This window comes from Dromiciops gliroides, chromosome 1 (genome assembly GCF_019393635.1).
Source record: "Dromiciops gliroides isolate mDroGli1 chromosome 1, mDroGli1.pri, whole genome shotgun sequence".
Lineage (NCBI taxonomy): Eukaryota > Metazoa > Chordata > Mammalia > Microbiotheria > Microbiotheriidae > Dromiciops > Dromiciops gliroides.
The window spans coordinates 144042121-144059843 of NC_057861.1; the positions used below are offsets into that span (position 1 = coordinate 144042121).

A 17723-nucleotide genomic window follows, 5' to 3' on the forward strand; every position below is an offset into this window, starting at 1 on the left:
AAAACGCTTTGAACCTAGGGAGCTTTGCTGGGGACCAACATGTAGATGTTACTGCTACAATTCAGGCCCCAAATCAATGAACTGAATTTGATTTCCTGGATTCAATGAACTGCTTCTCTGGTTTATTTCTACTGGTAGCATGTGGCTTAGCATTCAAGTCTATTCTTTATTTTTCTGTAGTGTGCCCAGAACTGCCAGTCTGTCTTAGACATTTCCAGGCTTATTAAGTTAGCTTTGATTAATACTTTAGAGCAAAAATATCATACCATCTTGTAATCAGCATTTTCTAATTTCTAAACACTGCTGGTCTTACCCATGAAACATCTGAATTCAGAAAATTCACTATCAATAATGTATCTTAGTTATAGGGCATAAGTTGCCTGGAGCTTTAAGAAATTTTTCAGAGGTATAATAACTCTGCTTAGTCACTTTGGCGGGGGAGAACCTTTGATTCCATAATATGCTTCCTCCAAGTTTCATCACCATCTCATAGGACCTCATCTTGACCTTTTTGTTTATAGAATCTTGAATTAGAGGTCTAAAGGCCCTCAGAGGCTATAACTAGTCAAACCCCTTCATTTTACAGATAAGGAAACTGAGGCCCAGGGAAGCTATGTGACTTGTCCAAGGTAAAATGGAAAGTATCTAAATGCCCCCCTTTTTTTTTCAGAAATTAGTTTATATTGTCTTCTTATTCCTTACTTGATAGGAATTTTCCTCCATTACAGTTTAAATTTTTTTTGGACATCTTTTGTTTTTACATTACCTTCATTTTTAAATACATTTCTCCTCCTCCCTTCCTCATAAAGCCATCCCTCATAACATAGGACAAGGGAGATAGGAAAAAAGCAGTTTAGCAAAACTAATCAACTTATTAACTGAATTGGATATTACATGCCATTTTCCACTCCCATAGTCCCTCACTCTGCAAACAAGGGAGCTGACATAGCTTTTTGAGATCATTCTTCCTTTTATTTGCAATTTGAGTCTGGGACGCTGCCCTGATTTCATTTGACTCTTTTTGAACAGACTCAATCACACAGAAATTCCAAGGCAAAATGGAAATTATTTAAATGTCTCCCCCCTACACTTTTTCAGAAACAAATGTATGTTATTAAAATACTGGGAACACTAGGTCACTTCAGTTTTAAATGTTAATCTTTGAAAAGACTTTAAAGGGGAAAAACATTTATAAACATGGTGTGAACTCATATTTCAAAAAGTTTCAATTTGCATGTAAATTGGATACCTGGGATTTTGTTGCTGTCAGGAATGCATAACAAAGGTAACAGTATAGAATAAAAGAACTAGGGAGAAGGTCACCAGAACCACCTGGGCTGTTTGGTTTGGGCCCAAGTTGATTTGCATGGTAACCAGAGGCATTATAGGAGTTGAAAAGTAATCCATGAAGCTTTGCGGTTTTGTTTCCTAGCCATCTCCACACCATGCTGCCTAAATTCCAGCCAACTTCCTCAACTGAACTTTGAACTCTGCCCTTCTGAGGCATGAGGCTCTGATAGGTAAGCTTTTATCTTATCTTTTGAGGAACCAGGTCTTTCTGTTATTTCCCCAGTTATCACAACATTGAGATGCCGTGAATATTATCTTTCTGTATTCTGTATTGTCTTCCTCAATTTGCATGTAAAGTCCTTAAGGTTGGATACTGTTTGGTCTGCTTGTATTTACAACCTCAGCTCTTAGCTCAGTGTCTGGTACTTATTGAGTGTTTAATAAATGCTCACTCACTCCTCTGTCTACCTATTTACCCACCTATCTATATGTCTGTCTGTCTATGTCTCTGTGTGTCTGTCCGTCCATCCATCCAACCATCCATCTATCCATCCATCTATCCATCCATCCATCCATCCATCCATCCATCCATCAATCCATGTATCTATCTATGAATGTATCTATGTATTTATCTATTTATAAGTGTATATATATATATGTCTATGTCTCTATCAATATCTATGTATATGTATGTGTATATATATATATGTCTATGTCTCTATCAATATCTATGTATATGTATGTATTTGCCTATCTATGTATCAATCATCTGTCTATCACTGCCAAAGTCCCAGGATTATTTGAAGGATGCAAACTAATAACCCAGTTTATGAGCAGATTTGAAAGGAACCCTGAATCTATGGGGCAAGAAGATGATCCAAAGGAGAAATAATATTAGGCTGAGTGAGGACTTTTGCTGGATGCCTGGGAGATGTGGCTGCATGGATCTATACTACGACTGACAGACTCTTGCTATCTCCTTCCAGGGAAAGACTGTCAAGCCAATGCACAATGGCAAATGGTAATGAAAACCAACAGACAGGCTAAAGTAGCCGTACAGCAGAAGATTAGTAGGCAGTAGCAAAGAAAAATGTAATAGAGACTCCAAGGGAACAGAAAAGAGAATACCAGAGAGAAGGGAGAATCAGAGTGCCCCTGCTTAGTGAAGAGAGCACCTTGCTGAGTGACATCACAAGAAAATGTGGCCTTATCTACCTGTATGTGCTAGTGCTTTCATCACCTCCATTTCCAAATCCATTCCTCTTCCTTCTCCTGTTCAGAAGCCATCTCCCATAACAAAGGATGAGCAAGAGAGGTGTGTCTTTCATCTATGTTCTCTGTATGTATCTTCTTCCTTATTAGTGATGTGGGAGAGTGTAACCTGTGTGATTGGGGAAACTTTTCTTGTCCTTTATTTGGTCATGTTTTTCACTTAAACCAATGGGTCTTCTGGCTAGTCTGATAAAAGAGACATCAGTGGGGCTCATCAGCTTTTTAAATAAATGGATTTTGGCAGGCAAAACCTGGGGCAGTATGGAGGGGGGTTGGACTCACATGTAAGGAAAGTCTTTCATATATCTGTATGAAAGAGTAGGATTTCTTTCAATTGGGGGCTTCATATTTAGTATTTTAACAAACTTTCCCCTTAATACTCACCTAATTCTCTGACACAGGGATTAAAGCACTGGACCTAGCTGCCCCCCATATACACTTATAAATAGATAAATACATAGATACATGGATATATGGATGGATGGATGGATGGATGGATGGATGGATGGATGGATGATGGATGAATGGACAGACGGACAGAGACATAGACAGACAGACATATAGATAGGTAAACAGAGAAAAGGTAGTTTCAAATCATCCAGGGTAAACCCTTTGGACTTATGTGATAGGGAGGGAAAGCCATCTTTCCCTGAGTGTGACAGCAAGATTTCTTCATGGTCCTCATTCTCTGCTATCTGTAAGTTGTCAAGGGAGCAGTAAACCTTTTGGGGATGGTCCTGTGGTTTCTGACAACCTGTCATAACCTTTCTCTACATCGATCTCTCTGGGGAAAATGGGGAAGAGACATTCCTTAAATCCCAGAGGAAAATCTATTTTATCACCTTTCCCTTCTAGTCTAGAAGTAAAAGAAACACTTTTAGAGCCAAAAAGACCTATACATTTTCACAGATGTCAACAGCAGGCTCTGCAACATGGTGGGGGTGTGGGATGAAGCCACCTCTGTCTTACTTATACTTGGAAGGCAATAAAATAAAAAGTGAAAAATGCATACCCTCTGCCGTTGTGACAGGAGCATTCATGCCCAACGATAAAATCAAAGGTGAGGAAAAATTACTGATATTATGTCACAAAATGGATGAATTCCCTATTGGTGAGTTTGGTAAATGAGATAACTGGATCATCTGAACAACACTCAACTGAAGAGCTCAGAATAGGGATTCAGGACATTCACTCAGTCCCTCCTCTAAATAATAAGCTCTTTTGGCTGTAATTAGGACAGCCTTTAAACAAGAGCAGTAGAAAGAGATTGGGAGTGAATTGACCTGGGTTTGAATCCTAAGTTTGCCATTTATTGTCTGTGTGACTTTGGGTAAGTCACTGAACCTCTCTGGGTTCCTCAATTCCTCATCTAGAAAATGAGGGGTTGTCATAGATGATCTTTACTATCCCTCCTACCTCTAAATCTATGACTCTCCCACATGTATATTTTGGTTTTTAAAAATCTGTTTTCAATCACAACACTATTCTGGAAAAAAAAAATCAGGCTAACAATGGAAACTTGACAGATCAGTCTCTCAACAATCATTTCCTATGTGCCTAACATAGAGGGACACAAAGACAAAAAATTACGTGATCCCTCCTCTTAAGGAGATTTCATTTTATAAAGGGAGACAATGTATACACATGATTATGTACATAATAGAAGAAAAATAAATAAAAAGTGGCTAAATACAAGAAGGGTGTAGGCACAAACAGTTGAGTGGGGTATCAGGAAAGTATAAAAAGTGTTGCTTAACTTGTGTCTTGAAGGAAGTGATGGATTCTATGGGGTGGAGGATAGGAGAGATTGCACTTCAGCCATGGGTGATGGCCAATGCAAAAGCACAAAAATGGGAGATGGGATGCAACCTAAGAAACAGAGGGAAGGTCAGTTTGGCTCAGTCACAGAGTATGGGAAAGGTAATAATGTCCAATGAGCCTGTAACATTTGCCCATTTCCAAGATATAAAATCTCACAATGAAAAGTTAACCATATACTCTTGAGCCGGTTTGAGCTGGGTCTAGCACACTGTTGGAGTGTGTATAACAGGTACATGTAGGGAGATAGCCTTGAGAAAGAGAAAGGCCATCTCATAAAAAAAAAAAAAAGTCAGATGAAGGGAAGAGTTGGGAATGGTGCCAAGTAATACAGAGATAAAGGGCAACAAAAAGATTAGAGGGAAGGAGTGCCTCACTTTTATCATTAAAGTAAATCCTCAATGGAAAGAGTGGAATCAGATACTAGTCATAGCGCCCTTCAGTGTTACCTTATCAAAGGGCACACAAGAATTATATAGAAAAACCAGTTTTCACAGAAATAAAGGAAGAATGAAATAATTGGAGAGATAGCCAATGTTCATGACTAGGTTGAAACAGTGCAGTTGAAACTAGTGACAATACTAGAAAATTTATAGATTTAATAGATTCAGAGAGTCTCAGAGCTAGAATTCCCTCTACACCCTCAGCGAGCAAGCAACAATCCAGCCTTTACTTGAAAGTCTCCCATAGATGGAATTTACCACCTCCTGAGGCAGTACATTCTTCTTTTGGATAATGCTAATTGTTAGAGAATGTTTCCTTATATGAGCCTGAATTTGTCTTTTTATAACTCCTACTCCTTGTTTCTATTTATGCCTCCTGGCAAAACAAGTATATTTCTTTTTCCATATATATTATTAGCTTTTTAATGCTTGAAGACAGCTGTCATATCATAAAAAAGCTAATCTTTCCTTTTCCAGATTTTGCACCAATGGACTGATTGATCCAGACTGATTTTATTCAACATAAAATGAATTTTTTAAATCAAAAGGATAATTCATAGAATTAATGTAAAAATTTACATGGAAGAAGAAATGGACAAGGATATATACATGTGTATGCATATATAAATATATACACATACACACACAATTATACCTATATATGCACACGCATATATATCAAGAGAATAACAGAAGAAAAGGAGGAAAGTGGTCTTGTACAGTCAAATTTCAAAATACAATATAAAGTTATAAACATAGTATTCCCATATAGAATGTAAACTTTTTGAGATTAGAGCTTGTTTTGTTTTTGTCTCTGCTTGCATAGTGCCTTGCACCTAATATATGCTTAATACATGTTTGCTGCATTGATTGAATTAATGTAGTAATTGAGTATGCTAGACAGCCCATGCTGGCTCATACTGCTTGTGTGAGCACTTACACTTTAGAAATCTGAAAATGCTACAAATGAGGGTTTGATTTCTTGATTCATTGATTGTTTAGACTTAAGAAAGTGATGTGAAATTCCTAAATTTTTTGTATTTTAATTGGTTTATTATTGAATAAATCATGTGAAAAGTTAAAAAAAAAGTGATGGAGAAAATGTTACTAATCCAGATTAAACTTAAAAATGTGCCCTATCCACCCTTCCACCGTCCTCTACCCCTGAGGAGAGCTGGTTGTTAAATATTTATCAGCATACACCTAGTGTTATTATTAAAACCATCTGATATGAACAACATATCAATAAAACAGATTAGATAATCCTGAAATAGAACCAAAGGAATATAACAGACTAGTTTGTGACAGATCCAAGATGAGAAAAGTACTAGGGAATTCATTGTTAAGGTATCCATTATTATTTTTTTAAATTGGGAAATTGGAGCAGTCTACTGAAAAATAGAATTAGATCACAATTCATGCCATATACTATAATAAATTCCAAATGTATTAACAATCTTTTTTCTTTCTTTTTTGTATTAACAATCTAGATATTTAAAGGAAAAATATTTCAAATGGATTGATATATATCTAAGAATTGTGAGATGAAAGAAAATTCTTAATTTAACAAATAGAATAGTCAAATGGGAGACAAAACAGATTTGATTATATATTTTTTTAGAAAAATAATCTTCCACAACATCAAAAATAGCAATGTATCCAGAATGAAAAGGAAAGGAAGAGAATGGTTTAAAAAATCTTTGCCATAAACACTTTTTATAAATGTCTGATACTCAAATCTAAGAGGAATTGAGGCATACTTCAGAGTTGCAAAATGACTTCCCCATTCCACAGGAAATGAAAGGTCAACCAACGGCTACCAATAGGGTAGGTAAACAGCCTAGCTGAAGCAACAAAGCATCCATAGGGAGAGACAGGAGGCAGCTTGTGTCAGACAAGTCAAACCACCACCATCTCCCCTCAGACCCTAATGGAGTCAGCCCAGGACCCTGAACCTAGGAGCCTTGGCTACAGCAATGCTTCCAGCCCATGCCCTCAGCCATCACATCATCTGGGAAGCAGCCCCTGTGAGCTACAGCCTGGCAACTGCTTCTGCAGGTGCTACAGCCGCTGCTACTAAAGACCCAGCAGAGAAAATTCTTGCCACCAAAGTCCTTGACAATGACAAACAGTTCAATATCAGAAGCTCATTTTATCAGTAGAAATAATATAACATTAAAGAAGCAGCATTATTAACATCTGCTTTGTCATTGCACCCTGGAGACCAGGGGACTTTTCCAATCTGACTTTGTAGTTGAAACCTTCAATATGTTGTCTCTTCCAATAGAAATGAGCTCCTTGAGAGCAAGGACTGTTTTGTTTTTTATTCATATCTTCAGTACTTTACATATAGTTTAGCACTTAATACATATTCATTCATTCATTTATTTATTAATTAATTCATCAATCCATCCATCCATCTATCCACCCAAAGGAAGATACTTAAATGGTCAATAAATCCTTAAATAATTATTCTCTTTAATAATCAGAGAAATACAAATTTGAGTAATGCTGAGATTATTTATACACCTTAAAACTGGCAAAGAAATTATCTTTAAACAAAAGCTGGATGACTATTTTGGGGTATGTTCTAAAAAGGAGTCTTGTCCAGGTGGGGGTCAGACTTGATAATAGCTGAAGTCCCTTGTAACCCTGATGTTTTGTGATGGATAAAGCATTTATTAAGTGCTTATTTTGTGACAAACACTGTGCTAAGTGCTATTAATTTAGAGTTTGTAACACAGATGACCTGTGTTTCTTTTTCATCTGTAAATTGAGAAGTTTAGACTACATGACTTAAGGCCCCTTCTATTTCTAAGGCCAAATAAAGTCCTCAATGAAGCTATCAAAATCAAAACTAAAAGAGATAATTTACAAGACAGTAATTTGGAAATGGTCTTCTCTAAAACACTTCTTGCAAAAGGATCGTGTTTGACACATACCCATGGTGGGGACGAGGGGGAGCAATGAGGGTTAAGTGACTTGCCCAGGGTCACACAGCTAGTAAATGTCAAGTGTCTGAAGCCACATTTGAACTCAGGTCCAGAACCGGTGCTTTATCATTGAGCCACCTAGCTGCCCCCCATATACTCATTTTTTGACATACATCCACACTGGACTTACTTCCTTTTTTTTTTTTTCCACCCCCAACCAAGGTTGACTGGAGTGAAATTCTGTTGTCTCTTCAAATGGAAGGACTTTCCAGTTCCCATCAGTAGCTTAGCTGGATGTGAATTTTGCCTTGATGTGTGTGTGTGTGTGTGTGTGTGTGTGTGTACGTGCTTTGTCATTCTCTCCCCTTCCCCCCAAACAGCCATCCCTCCTACCAAGCCACAGAAAGAGAGAATCTTGGATTTCACTTGATTGGAGTAAAAGATTATGGCAGATTGAAGTCACTGCATTTTTCAACCTTGGACAATGTAAAAAAATTTTACATGTTTTAGCAGAGGTGTGATATGATCACTTTATTGTGACATCCTTACTATTCATATTTCAGTAATTTGATGGATCTTAGGTCATAAATTTAGAGCTTGAGGGTAGCTGTTGTTTAGTCATTTTCAGTCATATCCAACTCTTAGTGGCCCCATTTGGGGTTTTCTTGGCAAAAATACTGGAGTGGCTTGCCATGTCCTTCTCCAGCTCTTTTTTAACAGATGAGGAAACTGAGGCAAACAGGGTTAAATGATTTGCCATGGAGCACATGGCTAGTGAGTATCTGAGGCCAGATTTGAACTCAGGAAGATTAAGTCTTCCTAACTCCAGGTCCAGCACTCTATTCACTGTACCACTTAGCTGCTGTCTTAGAGGATAGTAAGATCTTATATTCTAGAAGAAGAGATGTAGGAAATAATCTAATCCAGTAATGTCAAAATCAAAGAGAAATGGAGACCACTGATCCATATATAAACATCCCTATAGTACGCATGCTGACTTAGTCCTTAAATGTCATATTATTGGCTAATGTGGAAATATATTTTGCATTACTATATATGCATATATTACTATATATGTATTTCTTGCCTTCTCAATGGACAGGCGAGAGGGTGAAAAGGAGAGAATGTGGAAGTGAAAATAAAAATAAAGTGAAATAATAAATAATAAATAAAATGTAACATTATGTTTCATTGTATTTTTATTAGTTTTGAGAGTATTTCCCAATTACATTTTACTCTGCTTCCAGCCTCAGTCTGGAGTAGTGCCAGCCCACATGTGGTACTCCCCCTCTCATCCTATCCAAGTCATTTTACAGATGGCCAAACTAAGGTCCAGAGATGTGAAAGTTTGCCTAAATTTACAAAGGTAGAAGAGCCAAGAATAGAATTCAGGTCCTCTGAATCCAGATATGAATGAAGCTCATTTATCACTGAGACACACCCTCCACTACCAAATATTACAGTATCTCTACACTTTTTCATCCTTTGCAATCCCTTTCTATACTATTCCATAAATCTTCCATTCAAAATAATTGGAGCAGCTAGGTGGCACAGTGAATAAAAGCACCAGCCCTGGATTCAGGAGGACCTGAGTTCAAATCCGGCTTCAGACACTTGACACTAGCTGTGTGACTCTGGGCAAGTCACTTAACCCTCATTGCCCCGCAAAAAAAAAAAAAAAAAATAGAGACCTTCCTCCTCATTTTTTTTTTTTTTTGCAAATATTCCAAGAGATTCTAGGGTTACAGAATTATAGAATTAATGCTAAAAGGGACGATTAAACTACTGAAGCCCAGGGAGGTTAAGTGATTTTCCTACAGTCACACAAGTCATATATGATCTGAGCTCTGGACAATTTCAAATACCAAAGCTGGAGCCATATTTTAATTTTGCAGAGAACTTTTTCCTCAAAGAAAATTCCAACTGAGGCTCAAGGTTAACACATGGAATTTGCACATCATCTATCTTCTCAACAGGAATTTTTTGAAGTAATGAATTTTTTAGAGCTAACATCAGGCCTTGGGCAGGGGGCGGAGGGCAGTCATGGCAAAAATAACCTAACATATTGAGTAAACTGCAAAGTAGAGAAAATATTTCTTCACTAATACCAATGATACATAACAGTGAGTTAGAGTTATTTTTCTGAGCAATTTCATGTTTAAAGGTATACTGGTAAGAAGTGCTTAATAACTGTTGAATGGTTGGGAAAAATAACCTCCATCATAGGTTCATCATGAAGATACTGTTTTAAATCTTCAGCAATGACTGGGAAAAAAATTACCCATTTTTCATAGCACCTTCCATTTACTATATTCATCTCTGAGGAGAATAAAATCCAACAGAGAAATTTATATCCACTATCATCCATATGAGTTGGCGATTGATTTTTTATTTTTATTTTATATGTGCCAAATGGTATTATAATGGAATGATAATATTCATACTTCTTAATTATACATTCTGGTCAGGCACTAAATTTGGCCATATTTAGGCATTAAAAGAAGTAATTAACTGAACAAAACTCAAGTACAAAAAATAAGTAATGAAAAAAATCTACAAAGGTTTGGTGGCAGTTTTTTTAATGAAAAAATTCATATTGTCCACTGATCCCTTTCAAACACTGTGTAGCTTAGTAAAACTGGTCTCACTGTTCCTCACATTTGAAAAATCCTTTCCCATCTCCATGTGTTTGTACTAGCTGTCCCCTATGCTTGAAATGCACTCCTTCCTGACCTCGACCATACCCTCACTTCCTCTGAGAGTCAGCTCAAGCCCCACCTTCTACATGAAAGCCTTTCCCACTCTCTGTAGTTCCTTTCTTAGCTACCTCATGTTTATTCTGTATATACTTAGATATTATATGCTGCCTCCCTTGATATCATGTAAGTTCCTTGAGAGTAGGGATTATTCTTTTTGTATCCCCAGGACTAGCACAGTTCTTGGCACGTAACAGGCACACAAAAATGTTTGTGAGTTGATCAATTTATTCTTGAGGATCATTTACCCATTTCCTTTAGTTTTTGCTTTTCCCAAATGAAACCAGAATTTTGAATAGACTATGCCTGAGGACCAACAATGTGTAGCTGTTATAGCTAAGAGATAACAGACATGGGCCATGTTTCATTCAACTGCATAAACCTTTTTGCCAAATAAACAGATTGTAGAATCTGCTGAATGCATTGATACCAGGTTGAACCCTGATGACGAGGTATGCTGAGGTGGATCACCAGGAGAGTGAATCAGAATGATTGGAAATATATAGAAATTTCCTGATAAAGGAAAAAGAGCTACATGTGCTCCCTCTATCTCAGTTCAAATGAGAAGATAGAACCTGAATTTAAAGAACAGCATGCTTACCGTAGTATCATTGGTGGTTATGTAAACCAGAATATCAGAGGCGTTCCGGCCATTGATGTATCGGTAACAGTTCCAGACACAGCTAATCAGGTAACCCTGGTAAGAAGCGAATAAGAAATATTTTAAATCTTCCTAAGAAAAAATACAAGTCTTAATGCTACTACAGGTATCCTTTAAAATTAAGTCACTGGGGAGGAGGGGGTATTTAGAAGAGGCAGAAATGACAAAGGACACTGGTTCATTTTACAGGAGTTAATTCCATAAATTTAAGGAATTTTCAAGCTGGGATCCATCAGTCATTGAATGGCGGCACCTACTGGCAAAATCGGTAATTGTAGCCTATTTAAGATTATATAATTTTTGATTCAGACAAGAAGAAAAAGAGAAACGTAGGCTTAGAAGTGTACAATCAGGTATCCCTAAACTTGTTAAACATTCCTATGGTCTCAGACAGGGAGGTTAAGGAATACTTAAGGGTAAAGAGAAAACCCTAGAATCATGAAAATCCTAGAAGTATCACAAAAGTTCAATGGGGGACAGGACAATCATGTTAATTCTTTTCTTGCTCAATTTTAATATGTTTGTCCTACTCCAGAAACAAGACATTGGTTGATGCCCAGGGGCAAATAGGGTAACTAACAATGTGAATCCCTAACACTTGTCCAGGTTGTTTCACAGGAAGGCATTTAAGGCAACCCAAAGTCATTCATCTAAAATGCGGCTAGGGTCAGAAACCAAGAAAGGACAGTCAACAAACCAAGCTCAGATTAGTTGAAAATACTCGGGCCTAACAAGTTTCCTTTGCTCCAATACCGGCTTGCTTTTATTAATGATGGAATCACCTCTGGGCAAGTGTTCTTCTGGGTCCATTTCTTTTTAACACACTTGTGATTGACTTTATCCTTGTATATTACTTCTGAGTTTATATACATATCCCCTTTATAAATAAAGCGTTGTGGAAAATGCATACTTGTGGTTTAGAGTTTATGGTAGCAGAGAGAGAGAGGAGAAAGGGGAAATGGATGTTGGATAATTCACAGGCAGCAAAAGAAGAGGGATTTGGAATCAGTCATTGGAGGGGCAGCAGTTATTGGACCCCAAGAAGCCAAGCAGTTCAGTGATCAAGAAGGTCAGGAGCTTGGTAGAAAATCTGAACCATGACTTAGAGATCATTGAGAATACCAGAGAAAAGGGGGCAGTGATTTTCTGGGTTAGAACTGTTGCTGCTTTGATCTCCTTGACGTGGAGATTTTCACTAGGCCAGAGGCTTAGGGTAATTTTCCATCTACTAGGAATTGTTTTTTCCTGTAGAATTCAATTTACAGAATTTCAGTTTACAGAATTTGTTATATGGGCAGTCGACTTCACTAAAACTTTGATTCCATAAAAGTAAGAGAAACCTGTATTTAGTAGAACACAATACCACAAGACAATATTTATAATACATGCAAAATTTGTCCAAATTTAATTCCTGGTAAGCAAATTATAAATGCCAAACAATACACAAACGAATCTTTGTTATTCAGTTTTCATAATAGAATAAAACTAACAATTCCAGAAGAGAAAATAACCTGGTTAAATTCCTAGCAAAAGAACATCCTTGAGTTTAGGCCAATGTGATCTGACCAGGGAAGAGTACAAAACTATCACTTCTTTATACTTGGAAGGCATGCTCTCTTAATGCAGTCTAAGATTCCACTATCAATCTTCTATACAAAGTCACAGTCTATTCAAATGTCAGTAATTATCAAGATGGTGCCTATAACATTGTCCAACTTGGGAAGTTTTAATGTGTCAAAGGGCTGAATTATGTCTGAGTATGTTCCTGAAATACTCTGGAAGTTTAATCAAGAAAAATAAACCAAACACAAAAGGGAAATCAATATTTGTTTTAATCGCCTAAAAGGTAATGTAATGGAGAGGTACATGAGGGGGTGTGAATAGGCTATGATACACACAAAAAATGGAATTATGCAGGTGAATCAGCATAAAACATGTCCTCAAAGAAATGGGTGATTAAAAAAATATGGGCTTGGGGCAGATAGGTGGCACAGTGGATAGAGCACTGGCCCTGGAGTCAGGAGTACCCGAGTTCAAATTCGGCCTCAGACACTTAACACTTACTAGCTGTGTGACCCTGGGCAAGTCACTTAACCCCAATTGACTCACTAAAGAAAAAAAAAAGAAAAAAAACAGGCTGGTCATGAATGGGGCAAATGCTAGGGATCACCGATGGACAGCTCATCTGTTCAATGGGTATTTTTATGTCAAATGGCTCCCAAGGATCAGGGAGCAAGCCTCTATGGTGAACTCATGGGAGGATATGAACAAGAGTCTCAAGATGAATGGGTATGGAGGGATTGTGATCTCTCTCATTGGAGGGATTCTCTACATTGAGGAACTTCCACAGAGGTTGGGAATCTATGGTACAATTACCACTGAGCAGATAGCTCTTTCTTCTTTCTTCCCTACCTATACCTGAGGCCAGACTGAGACTCCATTGGCTTTTCTAGAAGATGTCTAATTAATGTTTGTTGATTGACTAATGAACTGTATTGGTAATACTGACTCTGATCTCCATAATGGAACTTGATCTGAATTTTAAACATCTTTTCTTTACTGAAGGCTAGCACTTTTATTACTGGGAAGTGGTCACCAGAATTTCTAACTGGCTGACTCCCAATTCTAGGTAAGGTGAAAGATTTAGCAAAATTTAAGAGCTAAATGTTTAAAAATGGGGCATTAGCACAGTGGGGTTATGTAAAGAGAAGCAAAAATGTTTCTACAGATCAGAGGGAACATTAACCAAACTCATAAAATAACAGGCACATCTTATTATTATTCCCATCAGGTAGTCCAAAAGATAAGTCTTGCTCTGTGTATTATAATTTATATCTAATATCAATATAGATATTACCCTTGGGAGGACTTGCAATTTATGGCTGCTGGCATACTGCTGTTAACTGTAAATTTAAACTGAGTAAGCAAACTTTAAAAAGTAGCCTTTTCACTCAAGCTGAAACATGAGCTCACAGGAGAGCTGCAACAAGGGTAAGGCGATCAGGGCTTTATCTCAGGCACTGAAATTTAGAGGGCACTAAAAGCACCTGCAGTCTTTGAACAGCATAGAAACACCCACATTTAGTGACTAGTTAGGCAAGCTAACTTTAACTAGTTAGTTAAAATAGAAAGCTTCTAGATAGTAGACTTCCTCCTTCTAGTGGTCACATCCCTGACAGTCTGGACCTAGCTACCCTTTTCTGTCTCTGATAGTGGCTTCCTCAGCAGTACCTTGAGAGCAATGCCTGAGGTCTCTAGTTATGGAGGTGGACCTTTTGAATTCTCTATTTCTCCTTCTTGGGGTAGTATTCTGGGTTCATTCCCTCTCAAATGAAATTTGTCTTCAAAAAGTTAGCTTGAAGACATGTTTGAAGTTGCTTTTTTCTGGGTACAAAAATAGGTAAATACAAATTTGGCCCAAAGTCTGAAGCCATACTGTCAGAGCATACCCCCTTAATATTATGTGGGGAGCTTCTGTCCTTTACTATGGTCCTTAGCTGCCCCAAAAGCATGAGACATGGATTTCTCTGAGGGTCTGCAATAAGCCACAGAGGGAGGAGGTCAGAGGACCCTTTCCCCTTCTCTGCATGACCTGGAAGGCTCCCTGGCAAGCATCTATCCAGGAATGCTAGAAGCCTGATCCTTAATTCCAATTCATACAACTTGTCACTGTCTGCTTTTATATGTTAGAGTGATAAATAGCACCAAACATTTGATGCCGGCCAATACTCATTTCATTAAGTAGCTTCCATAAATCTGCACATGCTTTTGCAAGCACACAAAATTCAATTAAAGTGTTAGGTCCAACAGAATTTTAGTGCCTATCTTGCAATGTAGAGTCATATATTTTAAGATGCAGACATACTAATGGGATGTGCCCAGACTGACCATTAAGCAAGGAGAACTAAGAGCTTGTAATGACCCTAATTCCTGAAGAATAAATAAGCTGAGTGGGGGAGGAAAGACATTAACTGAGCTCCGTCTCAGGCCTCCTCCCATCCTCCAGACCCAAAGAAACTCTATGGGGAAATACAAATTTATTGGGGCTTTTTAAAAAAAAGAATAATTCTTCTTTAAATCATGTATTTCCCATATTCAGTTACTTTCTATAGGCCTTGACTTACATGTACTCACATGAACAGGTTTTTCAGTCAATGAAAACACAGAGGTTCTTTCTTGCTTAACAATTTTCAAATATTATTAATGCCTTTTGTGGGAATAGGAGAAAGGATGCCGGGTTTGGTGTTCGAAGATGTGGGCTTGAATCTGCACAACCTTGGACAAAGCAATTGATCTCTCTGAATATCAGCCTCCTCATCTTTAAAATAAGATGGCTAAACTATTTGGGCAGCTTGGTGGCTCGGTGGATAGAGTGCTGGGCCTGGAGTTAGGAAGACTCATCTTTCTGAGTTTAAATCTGGCCTCAGACACTTACTAAGCTGTGTGACCCAGGGCAAGTCACTTAATATTGCTTGCCTCAGTTTCTTTACCTGTAAAATGAGCTAGAGAAGGAAATGGCAAATCACCCCAGTATCTTTGCCAAGAAAACCAATCCCAAATGGGGTCACAAAGAGTTGGACATGACTGAAAAACAAACTGCATGGTCTCTAAGATCATATCCAGCTTTACAACCAGGATCCTGTGCAATGGAATGTATTTATGTTCACAAAAACATATTTAAAACACTTGGGCACAAATTCCACAAAGCTATTCCTAATTATCTCCTTCCCAGCTAACACAGTCCCTTCCCCTTTCCTGAATCATTCATGCCTTTCTTTATGACCTCTTTCATACTATTATTTCTGTCTAACTTGTTTTATATTTATTTGGATAGACGTCTCATCTCCCTATCAGATGATAAACTCCTTGTCATTGTGTCACGGTTCATCCTTGTATTCTTAGCACATAGCACAGTGCCCTGCACATAGTAGGTGCTCAGTAAATGGTTGATGAATCAATGTTTATGTGTCTCATTTGGTCTACACAAAATGGAAAACTGAAATCCAAAGGGTAGGAAAGAAACAAAGACCATTCCTGAGGAAATATGTATGTATGTATGTATGTATGTGTATATATGTATATGTATACAAACACACACACACACATATATATATACATATATATATATGATTGAATTGTAAGAGGAGAGATGAGTCTCATTAATGGATATCACCAAACTGGCTAGAGTTGTAGATTGTGTAGGGGATAGTAGTACCCAATGAGAAGCCAATAAGCCACCCCAACTAGGATGCAGGGCACCCAGGAAATCTCCCTCATCACCCCTAACATTAGCATTAACCAAAAGTGGAACAGATTGTCTTGGAAGGTGGTGAGTAGGTTCTCCCTCCCTAGAGATCTTTGGGCAGATACTGGACAACCATTTGTTGGGTATATTATAGTAGGGACCCCTTCAAGTATGAGTCATTTCCAACTCTGAAATTCTGATGTTCTCAGCTATGTGCCCCTTGAATGGCCAAGAGAGGATGTTGGCTAGAAGGTCAAGGTCATGCCAGTAGCCCTTGTAGAACCGTGCCGATGACACAACAGACTAAATTTTGTTCATGTTCCTTTGCAACTGGCTGCTAATATTCAAGTTTAGTATGATAGTAATAATAATAGCTATAATTTATATAGTATGTTAGCATTTGCAAAGCACTTTACATATATTCTCCCATTTGCCACTTAAAAACCCTGGGAAGTGCTAATTAAGGATGAGGAAACTGAAGCAAAGAAAGATTATGGATTTGCCTAAGATTGCACAGCTGGTAAATGTTGTCTATTATAGGAACTTATGACCCAGCTTCAATGCCACCTAGTTAGAAAGTACCTCTTGTGCTCAGATGTCATATCATATCGCATTTTGTTGAAACTCCCTCATACGTTTGCACAGTTCTATTTGGGATTCTAGATATCCAAGGACATTCCTCTTCTTGTTGGCAGAGAACGCATCTTATTTATCATTATATCTCTCTCACACAATGGTACTTGCTTAATAAATATTTGTTTAATTAAATTTTGCGTGAAAAAGCAGCAAAAAAAAAAATTAGCATGAAACAATTTGAAAAGGACCAATTCAAAAAGCAATCTCTATATTTTGGCCTGTACTCTTTCCCTTCCCTCCTATCTCAGGGAAAAGGTGTTACTATGCTTTTCCAAGGCTAATGCCTTCACCTGTGCCCTAAACTCTATCCCCCTTTTCCTCAACTCAATTTTATTCAATTCAACAAGCATTAGGTACCTACTTTGTGCCAGGTGCCATGCTAGGGCCCAGAAATACCCAGACAAATGTGAAACAGTACCTTCTCTTGAGGAATTCACATTATAGTGAGGAGTAACCAACATATACAGTACACAGATAAATATAAATGAAATAAAGACAGTAAATAAAAATAACTTCAAGGCTGGGGGAAAGGCCATTCTTCCTACTTCTAGCATCACTTTCCTCATTAAAAACCTCCAGCAGGGGCAGCTAGGTGGCACAGTGGATAAAGCACTGGCCCAGGATTCAGGAGGACCTGAGTTCAGGTTTGACCTCAGACACTTGACACTT

The 17723-nt window shown here is 37.8% G+C and overlaps 1 protein-coding gene across 1 annotated transcript in view; it reads right to left on the bottom strand.

Moving 5' to 3' along the window:
- LAPTM4B (lysosomal protein transmembrane 4 beta) overlaps positions 1–17723 on the bottom strand; it is a 127900-nt gene that overhangs the window by 47884 nt on the left and 62293 nt on the right. The window contains exon 6 of the mRNA XM_043976759.1: positions 11114–11209. Coding sequence (XP_043832694.1) covers positions 11114–11209 — 96 coding nt within the window. The remainder of the gene's footprint in view (positions 1–11113; positions 11210–17723) is intronic.